We start from the raw sequence: 15518 nt of genomic DNA, 5'->3' as shown, positions 1-15518 counted from the left end.
AGCCCATGCGAGGGGACACGGTACACTTATGCCCATTTCAGACCGCATTTATTACCCGGTATTTTGCCATTTCAAAATGGTAATATGTGCGGTCTGAAAGGTCCAGAGGGAAATTACCATTTTAAAATAAACGGTATTTTAAAACGGTAAAAAGGCAGGGTCCTACCCATTTCAAACCCATTTTTTTTTTGCAGTCTGACCGGGTCTAAACTGTACCCATGCAGCAGTGAGCACTATTGGTCCCACTCTCTGTGCATATTTAATGAGCGGGAACACAGCGCAGTGCATATTAAATGAGCTGGACCCGCTCATTACATATGCACATATGTAATGAGCAGGATCCACTCATATATACACGGAGTGGGATAAGTGCATCAGCTATCTGTAGTGAGCAGGGCAGCGTGCAGGTATTGCCACCTGCCTGTAGCCATGCCAGGGATGCTGCTTTCTGTCTGCTGTATTCTATTGCACTCCTCTCAGTCTGACCGTGGTGACACCAGCAGCCTGTCTCATACCAACTGTGTCCTGTTCTCCAGCGGCTTTCACACCGCAAACCTGCTTGAGACACAGTATTTACGTGCAGTGTGAAAAGGAAGGTTATGGTAGACCTACCTTGATTAACTTACTTTCCTTGAAGTGCATGGGAACCACAGGAGACATCGGTGTTGTAGGTGGATCCAGGGGGTCCAAAGCACCAATCAGCGAAGCTTTTCAAAGTTTCCCAGAATGCCCGGGCCCTCTCCTCTATAACCCTGCCTCCAGGCTCAGCCAGTCAGTTTTGGCAACCAGCCATAAGCAGGAAGTGGACAGAGAGAACACATGCCCAAGTACTCATACATACAACTCGCGGTACATGGACAAGACTAAGGTTGTGTAAGGTCACAGTGTAGTATATCACACATAGGGATACCTCAGGATAAAATTTAGGGAGGGCACCCTGTGGTTCCCATGGACTTCAAAGAAAGGAAGTTAACCAAGGTAGGTCTACCATATGTATTTAAGGGAGGGAATTTGCCTGAGGTGTCAAAAGTACCAGACAACCAAAGGAGGCATCCTAGGAGACGAACGTGTCAAATGCATAGAATTTTATGAAGGTATGGAGATGACCACGTTGCAGCTGGTGGAGCGTGCTTTTATCGAAAAGGGAATAGGCAGGTTAGCCTGCGGATAAGCCTTTTGAATAGCCAGGCGAATCCAACTACCAATAGTCTGTTTGCTCGCTGGCCAACCCTTTTTGTGGAATCCATAGAGCACGAAGAGTCTGATTTTCTGACCGGCTTAGTACGGTCTATGTAAATGGTCAGAGCCCTGACCACATCCAGTAGACTTTCTTCCGCAGAAAGGTCGTCTGTATTGAACGCTGGAACCACAATCTCCTGATTGATGTGGAATTTGGAGACTACCTTTGGAAGGTGAGATGGTTTAGTCCTTAACACCGCCCTATACGGATGAAATGATAAACAGTGTTTTACAGGAGAGCTGACAAATCCGACACCCCATCTAGCGGATGTAATAGCCAAGAGGAATACCGTCTTGGCTGTCAGCCATTTGAAATCTGCCGCCTGTAACGGTTCGAAAGGTGTCTTGATCAAAGCCTGTAACACCAGAGATAAGTCCCAAGGTGTTGTAGGCGGAACATAAGGGGGCTGAATATGTAGCACTCCTTGAAGGAATGTACGGACGTCCGGGAGACAAGCTATTTTCCTCTGGAACCAGATGGATAAAGCTGAAACTTGAACTTTCAAAGACGCTAGCCTTAGCCCCATATCTAGGCTCTTTTGAAGGAATGCCAGGATTCTGGCTACCTTAAGTTTTAGAATTAGACTTCCTAGCTGTACACCACGCAAAGTAGGTGTGCCAGACCCGATAGTAAATTCTGGATGATGCCGGTTTGCGCGCCTGAATTTTTCAATAAGACAGTCTCAATCGCCACACCGTCAGACAGGCGCTGAAGGTCTGGGTGCAGGCAGGGTCCCTGACTCAGTAAGTCCAACCGGAGGGGTAGAAGGAAGGATGGCTGGTACGACATTTGCTGTAGGTCCACATACCATTACCTGCGTGGCCAGGCCGGAGCTATCAGGATGAGGTCCCCGCCTTCCTGTTTGAATTTCCTGATTACTCTGGGAATCATGGATATTGGAGGAAAGGCATATGGAATACGATAATTCCATGGAACTTGTAGGGCATCCGTGAAGCTGGCTTGAGGATCCCTGGATCTCTACCTGAACGTTGAAACTTTGTTGTTGTGTCTGGACGCCATTAAGTCTACGTCTGGGATGCCCCAACGGTCTTTTAGGAGGGAAAACACCTCTGGGTGGAGTGACCACTCACCCGTATGGATATCTTGGTGGCTTAGGAAGTCTGCCTCCCAATTTAGAATGCCTGGGATGAAGACTGCTGATAGAGCCAGAAGGTGGCTTTTCCACCCAGGTGAGAATCCTGGAGACCTCCCGGAGAGCAGCTTCGCTGCGAGTACCTCCCTGGCGATTTATGTACGCCACAGCCGTGGCATTGTCCGATCTGATCCGGACCGGTTTTCCTTGGAGAAGGTCCTGAGAACGGATCAGGGCGTTGTAAGCTGCCCGAAGCTCCAGCACGTTGATGGAAAGGCAGGTTTCTGGTGTGGCCCACACGCCTTGCAAGGATCGGGATTCTAGTACCGCCCCCCAGCCTCATAGGCTGGCGTCGGTAGTGAGAATCGTTCACTCGGTGAACCAGAATTGACGACCCTGAGATAGATGGTCTGTTTGCAGCCACCATTGAAGGGAAGTTCTTACCTCTTGTGTTAATGTGAGAAACTTGGACCTGATGTGGTGAGGATGTCAGGCCCATTTCAACAAGATGAGGCGCTGGAGAGGGCGTGAATGAAACTGCCCCCACTCCACCATGCCGAAAGTTGAGGCCATCAGGCCCAGGACTTTCATTGCCAAGTGTATTGAGACTCTGGATTCAGTGTTGCAAGGAGCTGCATTTGTCCCTGGGGAGAGACAGTCTCAAGGACTGAGTGTCCAGGAATGCACCCAAATGCAACATTTGCTGTGAGGGAATAAGTGATGATTTCTCACAATTGAGTAGCCAACCGTGTTGGAGTATCCTGATTGATAACAGGACTTCCTGGGATTTAGCCACTAACAGTAAGTCGTCCAGGTATGGGAATATCCTGATTCCCAGGTGGTGAAGGTGTTCTGCCATGATAGTCATGATTTTTGTGAAAATCTTGGGCGCGGTGGCTAGACCGAATGGAGGAGCCTGGAATTGAAAAATGGCGATTTTGAATAGCAAACCTGAGGTATTTCTGGTGTGCTGGTAGATTTGGGACATGCAAGTAAGTGTACCGAATGTCGAGGGAGACCATGTAAATGGCCTGTAAGTTCCGTTTGGTTTTGGAACCAGGAACAGAGTTGAGTAATAACAGAGTCCCCTCTGGTGTTGAGGGACTGGAATAATGACTCGGGATTGTAGCAGACAATTTAAGATTTTTAGCAATTGTTCTGCTTTGTGTGGATTGTGGGGTAGACCTGTGCAAAAAAAAAAACTTGCGTGGGGGAGTCTTTTCGAACGAGAGAGTAGCCCCTTGACACGACATCTCTTACCCAGCCATTGTTGTGGATAGCCACTGGTGGGCAAAGAGGAGAAGTCTGCCTCCCACTTGGGGGTCCCCCTGCGGGAGGCCCGTCCCGTCATGCAGAAGGTTTATCTGGCTTGGCAGGGGCATGTCTAGCGGCCCAGGCCTGCTTGGGCTTTGCCTTACTTGCCTTAGTGGCCAGAGCGGTTCTAGGGTAGGACGGACCTCGGGCTTTACCCTGGGGACGAAAGGACCGAAAGGAAGAGGTCCTAGCTTTTTGTGGTAGAGCTGTGGGCAGACACGCAGTATTGGCTGCTGCCAGTGAGGCCACAATCTTGTTAAGCTCCTCCCCAAATACATTTTCCCCTTAAAGAGCAAAAGTTCCAGAGTTCTCTTGGATTCCAGGTCAGCTTTCCATGGTCTTAACCAAATAAAGCACCTGGCCTGAACGGAGCTGGCAGATGCTTTAGCAGCTAAGGTGCCCGCATCTGACATAGCCTCCATAATGTAAAATGTCACTAATGCCACTTGTTTAATGTGATGCACATATAGTTTGGCATCCTCAGAGGCATCTTGGGTAAGTTTGTCTTCAAAGACCTGTACCCATGGTAAAATGGCCCAGGTTGCTGCTATGGTAGGTCTCTGGACCGCTCCAGTAAATGAGAATATGGCTCTTAGGGAATGTTCCAAGCGCCTGTCCGTAGGATCTTTTAAGACAGATCCTGAAGTGACCGGTAATACTGAAGGTTTAACTAACCTGGTCACGTGAGAATCTACCAATGGAGGAATTTCCCAAGGTTTACAATCCTCAGGAGGTAAGGGATACATGGACAATAGCTTCTTAGAAATAGTGGACTTTTTCCCCAAGGCCTCCCATTGATCCCTCCAGATCTACATCTCCAACTCGGAGCCTGAACCGTCTGCTAAAACCAGAGCTGTTTTTAAAAAGCAGAAAGTGATCAAGGCCCAATTCCCTCACTCTGACCGAGTGAGGGAATTGGGCCTTGATCACTTTCTGCTTTTTAAAAACAGCTCTGGTTTTGGCAGACGGTTCAGGCTCCTCAGAGTCTGACAATAAAATCAAACGAATGGCTTCAATGAGAACTGCCACATCGACTGTCTCTGCTTGTGAAGCAGGAGTGTTTTCCTCTGGCATCGGATCATCATCCTGATCATCGTCAATATTATCATTAACATCCCCATCACCATCTGTGTCATCCCGAGCTACAGTGAGCAATGGTGTTAACAGAGGCCTATTAGGTTGTGAAGCATTAGGCAGCATCTTATGCATGGCTACCGTAATCTGTTGCAAGTTCTGCACTGTGGTCGACAGGGCATCCACCCAAGGTGGAGGGGACTGGACTACATGGGGTGCAATGGAGGGAAGAAGGCGATCCACTAGGGTGCCTAATAACTGCTGAAAGGCTGCCCAGGGAGATTGTTGTGAAACCAAAATTGCAGAGGACTGAGCAGGGGGGAGAAGGCAATTTAACACATAACCCCTCCTGAATAACATCCTGTTCAGACAGGCCTGCAGCACAACTCTTGCAAGACAAGAGCTGGGGAGACTGTCTGTTTGCGCCCCCGTTTGGACATAATGCAGAGACCCAAAGAGGAGGATTACAGTGCACATAAGGTATAATCAACAGAGGAAAACCTAGAGTGATATCACTGAGTGTATGTAACCTGAGAGGGTAAAACCTCTGAAATCTTCCTCAGAAGATTTGTGAGAAATACAGTGGACAGTGCAAAAGTACTGACAGAGAATGTAAAAGAACTAGCACATTACAGTCCCATACACAAGCACTAACATTTAGCTGGTATAGCCAATAAATGCTATCACACCCTGTCAACGGCTTAAACTCTATGGAGTAAGGGGGATTAGGGTGGCTGTAAAAGTGTTACTTAGCCTGTAAACGGTTTCACAGGGGAGACTGTGCCCGCAATCTTGAAGACCCCTGTGCCTCTAAAATGGCCGCGGGCACAGGGTTTAACAGCTTGATGGGCCACATATCTGCGGAGAGATTGGCGCCAAAGCTGGGGGAGGTACTGCAGGCCAAGCGCCACCCCCCGTATGCTGGACTTCCCCCACCGGGGCAAAGGGAGCCTGTTAAAATGGATCTATTGATCCAGCCTGCGCTCTGGCCCCGGTGGTCTAGTGGAGTCCCTGCCCGAAGCCACAGTCCATGTCAGCTGCTGCAGCTGTCTCCCACAGCACAGCAGCGATTTGTGCCCTCACAGAGGGCCTTACCTGCTCCCGATATCCGGCCATGCTGCCTGGGGGAGATGGCCGGTGGTGCTAGGCCCTGTAGTCTCCCCCACCGAGTACCCCTTTTGACGGTGTCATGGGGGAGTTCTGGCGATGCGGCTCGCGCCGCCGTCAGTGATTGACAGCGGGGCAGCCTCAGCGGATAAGTGTAAAAATAAGAAAGTAAAAATGCAGCTTCTACTGAGATTACCTCAAAGAGGTAATCCCTACTGATCTTAGTGGTGCGTCAGCTTCCTGCTGGCACCAAGCAAAAACTGTCTGACTGAGCCTGGAGGCGCGGTTATAGGGATGAGGGCCCGGGCATTCTGGGAAACTTTGAAAAGCTTCGCAGATTAGTGCCTCTGACCCCCTGGATGCACCTACAACCCCGATGTCCCCTGTGGAACCCATGGACCCTGAAAAGAAAAGTGTTTTTTAACTTGCGCTGACTAGTTTTAAGAAAGGTTTTAAATACCGTGTCTAAGCAGGTTTTGCGGTGTGAAAGCATCATTAGTATCCAAGTCAACTTTGTCTATGTTGTCCATGGCCTTGTGTCAACCTTTAGACATTGTCTACCTCTGGTATGTAGACTATTTCAAGGTGTCCATATGTGTACAACTGTCAGGCCCTGTTCCCTTTGAATCTGCTTTTGGGTCTCTTGCCCCTTGTGTGGCACCTCTAAATCTTAGAGAGATAGGAAGTGAAGAAATCCAATGGTTAGAAAACTTTCCAGTTATATAACATACTATCAATCTATGACACCAACATAAAACTCACTTAAATACAATGCTATGCGTTCACGTCAAGGTTTCTTTAGTATTTTCTATATAGACATCTTATCCTCAGCTCTATGCAAATATAATGAGACTCACCAAAATTGTCACGCATTCAACAAAAGATTTCTTTAATAGGCACAGGTCTCTTCAAATACCATGAAGAGAATTCCTTCACTTTAAAATTATCATTTTTTCCAGACACAAAAAGTAAAAACTATTTAAGAATCACCAATTGGACCCCTTCAACAGCACAGGTAAGTTAGGCACAACAACAGGTTAGTGATCTCCCGCTCAGCCGTCATCAGATGGAAAAAAAGATGAATGGCTGTATCAGATGGTCCAGAAAGAGTCCTCCAAAATAACACTAACCCGTTTCAAATAAGGGTGTATATCATAACCCGGGTATGGGGTTTTATACCCAGTCCCATGATTAACAAGTGAAACATAAAACAGCAATCGCCTACCACTAGCTAATACTTTACATACAATTCCTTTCTGCGCTAAAACATGTACATACTATACACTTATGGCACCAAAATCCTTTCTATTATACTCAATTCTCTCCAACAGTGAGGTACAGATGCACATTAAAACTGTTGAAGGGGTCCAGTTGGTGATCCTCAAATATTTTAAACTTTTTGAAGAAAAAAAAGAACTGTCTTCATGGTATTTGGAGAAAAATGTGCCTATTAAAGAAAAACTTTTTGGTGAATGTCACTTTATATGTGCCTAGAGCAAAAGATAAGGGGCCAAATGTACTAGGGCCTTGATGGCTAACCTTGACACTGCAGATGTTGTTAAACTACACCTCCCAGCATGCTCTGCTTCAGTTTTGCTATTTGGTCATGCTAAATCTGATGCAGAGCATGCTGGGATGTGTAGTTCAACAACAGCTGGAGTGTCAAGGTTAGCCATCAAGGAACTAGGGTATGAGAAATCAGAAAGAGATTTGGGAGAGTTTTCACTTTTTTTTTTTTTGTTTTTTTTTTTTAAAGTGGCAAACATGTACACTGAAAAAACAACAGATTGATGTTGCCATAAAGGCTTGTTGCTTTATAAAAACAAAACAAAACAAAAAAAAACACCCCATTACATTTGGCCCCTTATCTTTTGCTCTAAGCACATATAAAGAGACACTCACCAGAATTTATTTCATTACATTTGGCCCAAGATGTCCATATAAAAAAAATTACTAAAGAAACCTTTACGTGAACGCATTTCACCATATTTAGGCGAGATATGTTGGTGTCACAGATCGACAGTATGGTATAGAACTGGAAAGTTTGCCAACTATTGGATTTCTTAACTTCTTATCGGTCTGAGATGTAGAGGTGCCACACAAGGTGCAATTGACCCAAAAGCAGATCGAAGGGAACAGCATCTGGGAGTTGCCTGTCTGTTTTGTCTTGTGGTTGATTTAGGGGATGGTATCCCCTGGTGAATTTCCTGGCTGCAGTTTGGGGTGCAGGAGATGTCAATACTTTTTTTTTGTTTATTTCAAGGTGCTGACCTAGTGACCGTCGACCTAGACACTGTCAACCACTTATACCGTAGCAACTTATATTTTCCATATCATTGTTGAACTTACCCATTGTACTTGAATATAGGAGTGTAATCCTGCAAACATCAAGGCCACAAATGGAAGAATGATAATTTGAGCAGATCCAGGAAGTATCTGCCCTATTAGAGGGATAACTCATTGTCTCCTGATGCCAGACAAGCCGGCCAGGCAATAGTAAGGGCCATGCACACTCAGTATTAGGAAAACTGTAGGACAGACTGGGTTTCTGGTCCTGAGTATTTAAGTGGCTGTATCCTCTGGAAAAGCTGTAACTTGTGTGACTGTATAAATAAACTTCACACTAACCTTTCCACAGTTGCCGGTGTCTGTTTAACACTAAAGAGCTCCACAATATACACACACCAAGAAAATTCTACTAAGGGCCTGACAGCAAAAGTACGAAAATATGCTAATGGAGTCTTGATAAAAAACACTTCACAGGTCATGTTGCTATGGGCAACCAATCAGAAGCTACTTCTTATTTATTTATCACCCTCTAGAACAGGGCTGGGCAACACCAGCCCTCCAGATGTTGATGAACTACACATGCCTTGCATCAGTTTCAGCATGGCCACATAGCAAAACTAATGCAAAGCATCCTGGGATGTGTAGTTCACTAACATCTGGAGGGCCGGTGTTGCCCAGCCCTGCTCTAGAAGATAGTAGACAGGATGTGATTGGTTGCCCATAGCGACATGACCTGTGAAGTGTATTTCACATCTTAGTAAATTTGACCCCTAATGTCTACTCTGATCTGCTTCGGCATCTAAAGACCAGCTTTATATTAGAATGCTTTTATTTAAAATGGGTTAAGTAATAACACAGATTATTAACAATTGGAGATGTAAGCAAACATTGGGCTTCCATACATCTCTGAATCACATCCTAAACATTCTATGTAGCATAATGAAATGTAACATGGTTATGACAAGTCTAGTCACAGATACTGCATAATGTGCAGTAATGCAGCAAGGTGAAGCAAATTCATCAACGATTTTTATACCTCTTATTACAATACACAAAAGTTTGTAAACAGATACAGTGCAATGTTCATTTAAGAATGTTGGAATTTGGACTTCAGGGCGAAAGTCAGTAGGTTGACATGCATTAGTAGACATGTTTGGAAATAGAAAAGTGTGCGAGTGAAAAGGTCCATGCAAGGGGATTCGGTACACTAATTGGGAGTTCTTGTGCTACAAGATAAAACTGGACACCTCAAAAAGGTAAACAAAAAACCAACAACTTTTGTCCACTCTTTTCATGGCATCCTTTTGGGGAAAATCTAGAAACTGTGGACCCAATGAACCACACCTGTTGCAGTGCTTGTCACTAAACTGGACAGAAGACTTACCTTTGGATTGTACTCAGCATTTCGAGCTCTAAGCGCAATTGTTTTTAAGTCCAATTTGCAGCCAAGATTCACTGTAGATACTATGTTTCTACAAAAAAAAATAAAAGGAATGTAATTATAGATTGTAAACCAGTAAAAGGAAAAAAAAAACCCTGTTTCCTCACTAAATAAGGTGAGACTATTAAACAAAGACTGATTCATTATATTTTAACCCCGTTCCCTTTCCTCTGCATTCTTATTTTCCTTTGGTCAACGCCATGCTGTACTGTAGTTCACCTGTCTCAACAGCTTTGTCATTTAATTCGGTACTTATGTAATATATGGGCGCCCAATTTTTTCATCGCATCGCATGCAATATAGTGGCATACAATTCATGCGATGCAATTTTTAATTGTATAGTCACCCATGGGTGATTTCATACCCCCACTATCCAACTACGCATGGAGCTGATTTTATATAGTGTGGCAAGCGCAGCGAGCCACCGAGCCCGAAGCGTGGCGAGCCCCGCCAGGGGATGCAGCATACATGTTAAGTAATCCGCGTCCGCTCGCCACGCTTCGGTGGCTCGCCACACTATATAAAATCAGCTCCATGCGTAGTTGGATAGAGGGGGTATGAAATCACCCATGGTTGACTATACAATTAAAAATCGGGTCTTTACAATGAAAAATCACATCGCATGCCTTAAGTAGTGGCATGCAATGAAAAAAAATCGGGCGCCCAGATAATACATAAGTACCTTTAATTCTTTATCTCAGCTACTTATGCAAAACTGTTTGTCTTGAGTACAAAATTCACTTTAGTTAAAAAAAAAAAAAAAAAAGTAGTGGTTCATAGCCCTGAAAGATGAGGACAGTCTGATTTTTTTCACAACTCTTTCTTGTTATTCATTCCAACAAAGTTTCTATAATATTTTAAGCAATGTTGATTCACGGTTTTACCTTCTTGTAGCCTGTGAAAACACTAAACCTTGATCATTACTAAAACATGGCTTTAAATTTGGATTTGCTTTGGGCGTGGCCACGGCGAGGCGGGAGTGAAGGAGTGAGGGGAAAAGAGCTCCCTGGGCTAAGATCCGCTGATCCATACTGGACCGTGAATTATGAGCAAGTGAGCCCCAGGATTGAGCTCCGTGGAAATCGTACCTGAGCCTATCTGCTGCTGCGGCGCCTGAAGGCGAGACTGGCTCTCTGCGGCACCCAGCCTGTCACTGGTGGTCGGGATTGAGGCGCTGGAGGTGGGGACGGAGCTGGACGGAGACCAGAGTGAGCGAGGCGCCGGAGTGTGACGCAGGGTGACTGACGTCACTGAGGCTGCCGTCGGGACGAGGGGAGCGTGTCAGCTGGTGGAGCCCTCTGTACCCGCGGCTGCAGTGGAAGGAAGGGAGAGGTGCCTGAAGTGGGAGCCCGGAGACTCGATCAGACGGCACACCACGCTGGGGGGAGAGCTGGAGTGGCAACTCACAGCCGGCTGCTATAAGAAGGTACTCTCTTTCTCACCATCCTATCTACTTAATACCTGGGAGTGTGTCGAGTACAGAGCCCAAACAGGGAGAAGCATTAGCAGGGAAGGTCTGCACAGTGTACACTCTGCTCAAGAAAAGCTCCACTGCATTGGGAAAGTGAAACACACTTGGTATTCTCTCCTTCCATATATTAGCGTGGCCAATGTGAACTGGTGAACCAGCAGGGGCTTATTGGTATTTATACATAGCTTCTCCAAGTGACTGTAAACTATTGTATCCCGTGGGGAAAGCCACATCAGGTGTGATCAGTACTGACAAATTTCCTACTGTGAAAATAAAGAAGGGGGAAGGGAAAAAAAAAAAAGGACAGCTAAGTGAAATTGCTATTGCACCCCCGTCCTCTGGACTCCTCTTTCCCCCTCTCCCCTTTTTTTCTTCGTCGGCTTAGAGAAGCTGAAAATCGAGTCTCTAGCTTGGAGGACAGCAATAATACTCTGCTGGCGAGAGTTAACACACTATCGGACCAAGTGCGGGACATTAAAACTAAAATGTCTGATATGGAAGGGAGACTTAGAAGAAATAACGTACGACTGGTAGGGCTCCCCGAGAGAGAAGAGGGGGCAGATGCAACACTATTTATGGAAAAATGGCTAAAGGAGAAACTTGGTGATGAATCATTCTCAAAAGTTTTCATGATTGAAAGAGCACACAGGGTTCCGTTTAGGTTGCCACCCCCAGGTGCCCCGCCACGGACTCTCATTATGAAGTTTTTAAACTTCCAGGATCGGGACAATGTGCTCCGAATGGCAAGGCAAAAAGGCCCATTAGATCACAATGGAGCAAGAGTGTCACTTTTCCCAGATTTTGCCATAGAGACGCAGAAGGACAGAGCTAAATTTATGGAGGTCAAGAAAAGACTTCGGGAAAAAGGGGTCAAGTACTCTATGGTTTTCCCTGCAAAATTAAGAATAGTGGCAGACGGTGAAACAGTATTTTTTCAAACAGCCAACGAAGCAGCCGCATGGGTGGATAAATGGGAACCGGGGGCTCATCAAATAGCGGCTAGCAAAATATAAAAATATAATGTATTGAAACGGCCCAGGGAGCTCACCGTCTTATGGTGTGACTATAAAGAGTAACAGTCCTAAGGAATAAGCGAGGGTGGGTGGTATGGGTTACAGGTATGCCAGGGGGGGATGGTATACAGGGTGGGGGAGGGAGGGGTTATATGTGTAATTTGTTTGTTTTTGTGTGCCCAATGTTGCCCAGTCACCCGCCCCCGTATAACGATGTCCGTCAGGCTTATACTGGCAAAGATGCCTACATCTGCCTGGTCCTTGGTTTTTCTTTTTTCTTTGCTTTCTCCGTTCTCGTCTTCTCTTTGTTCCCTTTCCTCGGAGTGGATCTCCTCTAGTATAAATAGTATAGCTAAGCCCATCTCGAACATTGATATTGCCATACATTGTGACCCCGGGACCCCAATTCAGGGATTGAGGAGGATGATAATTGCGATATACTATATAGGGGAGGAGGTGGGAATTGGTAATCATGTTGGTAAAAGTTAAAAACATAGAGATAAAATGGTGTTAATCATGTCTTGGAATATTAGAGGGGCAAATGATAAAATCAAAAGAGCATTGGTAATGAAACAAGTTAAACAATATAATGCGGATATAACATGCCTAGTAGAAACACATTTAACAGGCAATAAACTGATGTCTCTTAAAAAGCCATGGGTGGGGTCGATATATCATGCCCCATTTACTACAACTTCAAGAGGCATCTCAATCATGGTTAAAAAATCCCTCCCTTTCGTATGCAATAGGGTTAAAACGGATCCATATGGGCGGTTTGTTTTTCTCGACTGCACAATTCATTCAAAACCAATGCTCCTTTTGGCGATCTATATACCCCCACCTTTTACATATGAAGTATTAAAAAAGGCCGTGGAATTCATGGCAACTGCGCCAGATCTCCCGGTAGTTTGTACCGGTGATTTTAATAATATACTAGACACTAAACGTGATAGGTGGAGTAGATCACCAGCGGGGACTGGTAGGAATAATAGAGGCTTTGATGATTTTGTGAGAAACCTGGGCTGGGTAGATCCGTGGCGGGAAAAAAATCCAGACGCAGTACAGTTTTCCTGTTTTTCATCGTCTTTCCAATCCTTTTCGAGAATTGATCTGATGTTAATCTCTAGTAAACTACTGTCTGATGTAGTAGATATAAAATATAAAACTAGAGGTATATCGGATCACTCTCCAGTGTTGATGGAGCTGGCTGATTATAAGTGTAGGGATAACTCCTTCTGGAAATTTGATGCAAGGTGGCTAGGCAAGTTGAGAGAAGATGAACTACAGGAGCAATGGTTGGAATACTGGGAATTAAATAGAGGCACTGCATCAGCAGGGGTGGTGTGGGACTGCTTCAAAGCATTTATGAGAGGGGGGCTAAAGAAAGGCATTAGTGAGGTGAAAAGAGCAAGCCGGGCCAAAATATTGAAACTAGAAAGGGAATGTGAAGAGCAGGAAAGGCATTATATAGAAAAGAGCGACGAGGAATCAGAAAGGGAATGGAAGGAAGCACAGGCGAAGTGGCTTGACTGCGTAAGAGAAGAGAATATCAGGCTGATGCGCTATAATTCCCAGGTTCGATATGCGACTGCTGACAGATCAGGTAAATTTCTGGCCAATCTAGCCCAGGCAGATAGACCCCCGAGTACCATTGTAAAAGTTATAGATACAGCAGGGAAAGAGGTATACGAGAACACCGAAATCATGAATACATTTAGCGAGTATTTTTCAGGAATTTATAAATCTAGAGCAAAACATAGCCAGGAAGAAACAAGGGAATTTTTGAAGAATATTGAAGTACCAACTCTATCACGAGAGGCCATGTTAGAACTAGAAGAACCCCTTAGTCTACAAGAAATAATAGAGGCAATTAGAGCTCTCCCAGGTGGCAAGACCCCTGGAATTGATGGCATCCCAGCCGAGATCTATAAGAGATATACAGAATTTCTGGCACCTATTTTGTTAGAAACATTTAATATAAGTCACCAAGATAATACCCTTCCCAATTCTATGCTGGAAGCCAAGATAACTGTACTATTAAAGGCAGAAAAAGATCCGCGTCTGTTAGACTCATATAGACCAATCTCTTTGATTGTCACCGAAGCAAAAATCATCGCCAAGGTCCTGGCAGCCAGACTGAATAGACATATTGGCAAAATAGTGCATGAGGACCAAACGGGTTTTATGCCGGGGAAATCAATGGCAACCAATCTAAGGAAGCTCCACATGCATTTGCAGGCCCGCCATGATGAGCATCCTCTCCCATTGGTAATGTCTCTCGACGCAGTTAAGGCGTTTGACGCAGTCGAGTGGCATTACCTGTGGGAGGTGATGAAGGCAATGGGAATTGGCCCAGGATTTATTAAATGGGTACAGATGCTCTATGCGGCCCCAAAGGCCAGAATGGCCATAAATGGGCATATGTCTAGACCATTTCCCCTCCATAGAGGTACGAGGCAGGGGTGCCCGCTGTCACCGGCGCTGTTCGCTTTGGCGATAGAGCCGTTGGCATGTATTCTGCGTGGGCACCCAGGTATAGAGGGATTTAAAATGGGTAACACAGAGGACCTACTGATATTTTTATCGAACGGTTGCAAGGCTGCACCGATAGTAATGGAGGAAATTATGAAATTTGGGGACTATGCTGGGTTCAGAGTGAACTGGAGTAAGTCGAGTATACTTTCAGTAAGAGCTCGGGATTCGGGAACCCCTTTGGTGGACACACCCCTTAAATGGGTACAAAACTTTAAGTATTTGGGGATCTGGATCTCCCGGGATCCCGAAGAATACAGAAGGTTAAATTTGGAGCCATTAATGTCATATTTAACTCAGAAAATTAAAACCTGGAGGAAATTACCATTGACCTGTACAGGTAGAGTCAATATGATAAAAATGATAGTGCTCCCCAAGTTTTTGTATGTATTACAACAGGCTCCACAATTTGTACCGGATGTATTTTTTAGGAAAATTAATAGCATATTCTCGACCTTTATATGGAATAACGCCCGCCCCAAAATTAGTCTGCAGACTCTGATGAGAAAAAGGGAGGAGGGAGGTCTAGCACTGCCCAACCTGAAGCTATATTATATGGCGAGTCAGCTGTCACTCTTGAAAGAGTGGATGGGACCCAGTGATAATAACGGAAGGACAGCGGGCCTGATAGCACAAAATGAGAGGGGGGTTACCCCATTGCAGAAACTACTGAGGGGATATGTTTGCAGGGGAGATACCCCGGTAGTGGCGCAAGCAGTTAAAATCTGGAGGGAAACTAATAGGGTGATGAAATTTGTCGATCTGGATGTTGAACATCCACTAAATGACATTCATGTAATAAAAGAGATAAAATACCACCAGATTGCTAAAGTGTGGGAGCAATACGGGGTAACTGCCCTAAGCCAGATCTTCAATGGGGATATTTTAAAATCATTTAAGCAGATACAGGAGGAGTTTGCTGTCCCTACATCACATTTCTTTAG

General features: G+C 45.3%; 1 protein-coding gene across 5 annotated transcripts in view; it reads right to left on the bottom strand.

The window, feature by feature from the left end:
• Positions 1–15518, bottom strand: part of TBP (TATA-box binding protein) — a 104157-nt gene that overhangs the window by 35196 nt on the left and 53443 nt on the right. For all 5 annotated transcript variants that reach the window (XM_083176381.1, XM_083176377.1, XM_083176376.1 and 2 more), the window contains exon 4: positions 9502–9589. In XM_083176381.1, the coding sequence (XP_083032507.1) occupies positions 9502–9589 (88 nt within the window). The remainder of the gene's footprint in view (positions 1–9501; positions 9590–15518) is intronic.

The sequence above is a fragment of the Crinia signifera genome, chromosome 3 (assembly GCF_055691185.1).
Source record: "Crinia signifera chromosome 3, ASM5569118v1, whole genome shotgun sequence".
Classification (NCBI taxonomy): Eukaryota; Metazoa; Chordata; class Amphibia; order Anura; family Myobatrachidae; genus Crinia; species Crinia signifera.
The sequence above is the reverse complement of the archived record's forward strand: the minus strand, read 5'-3'. Positions and strand labels throughout refer to the sequence as shown.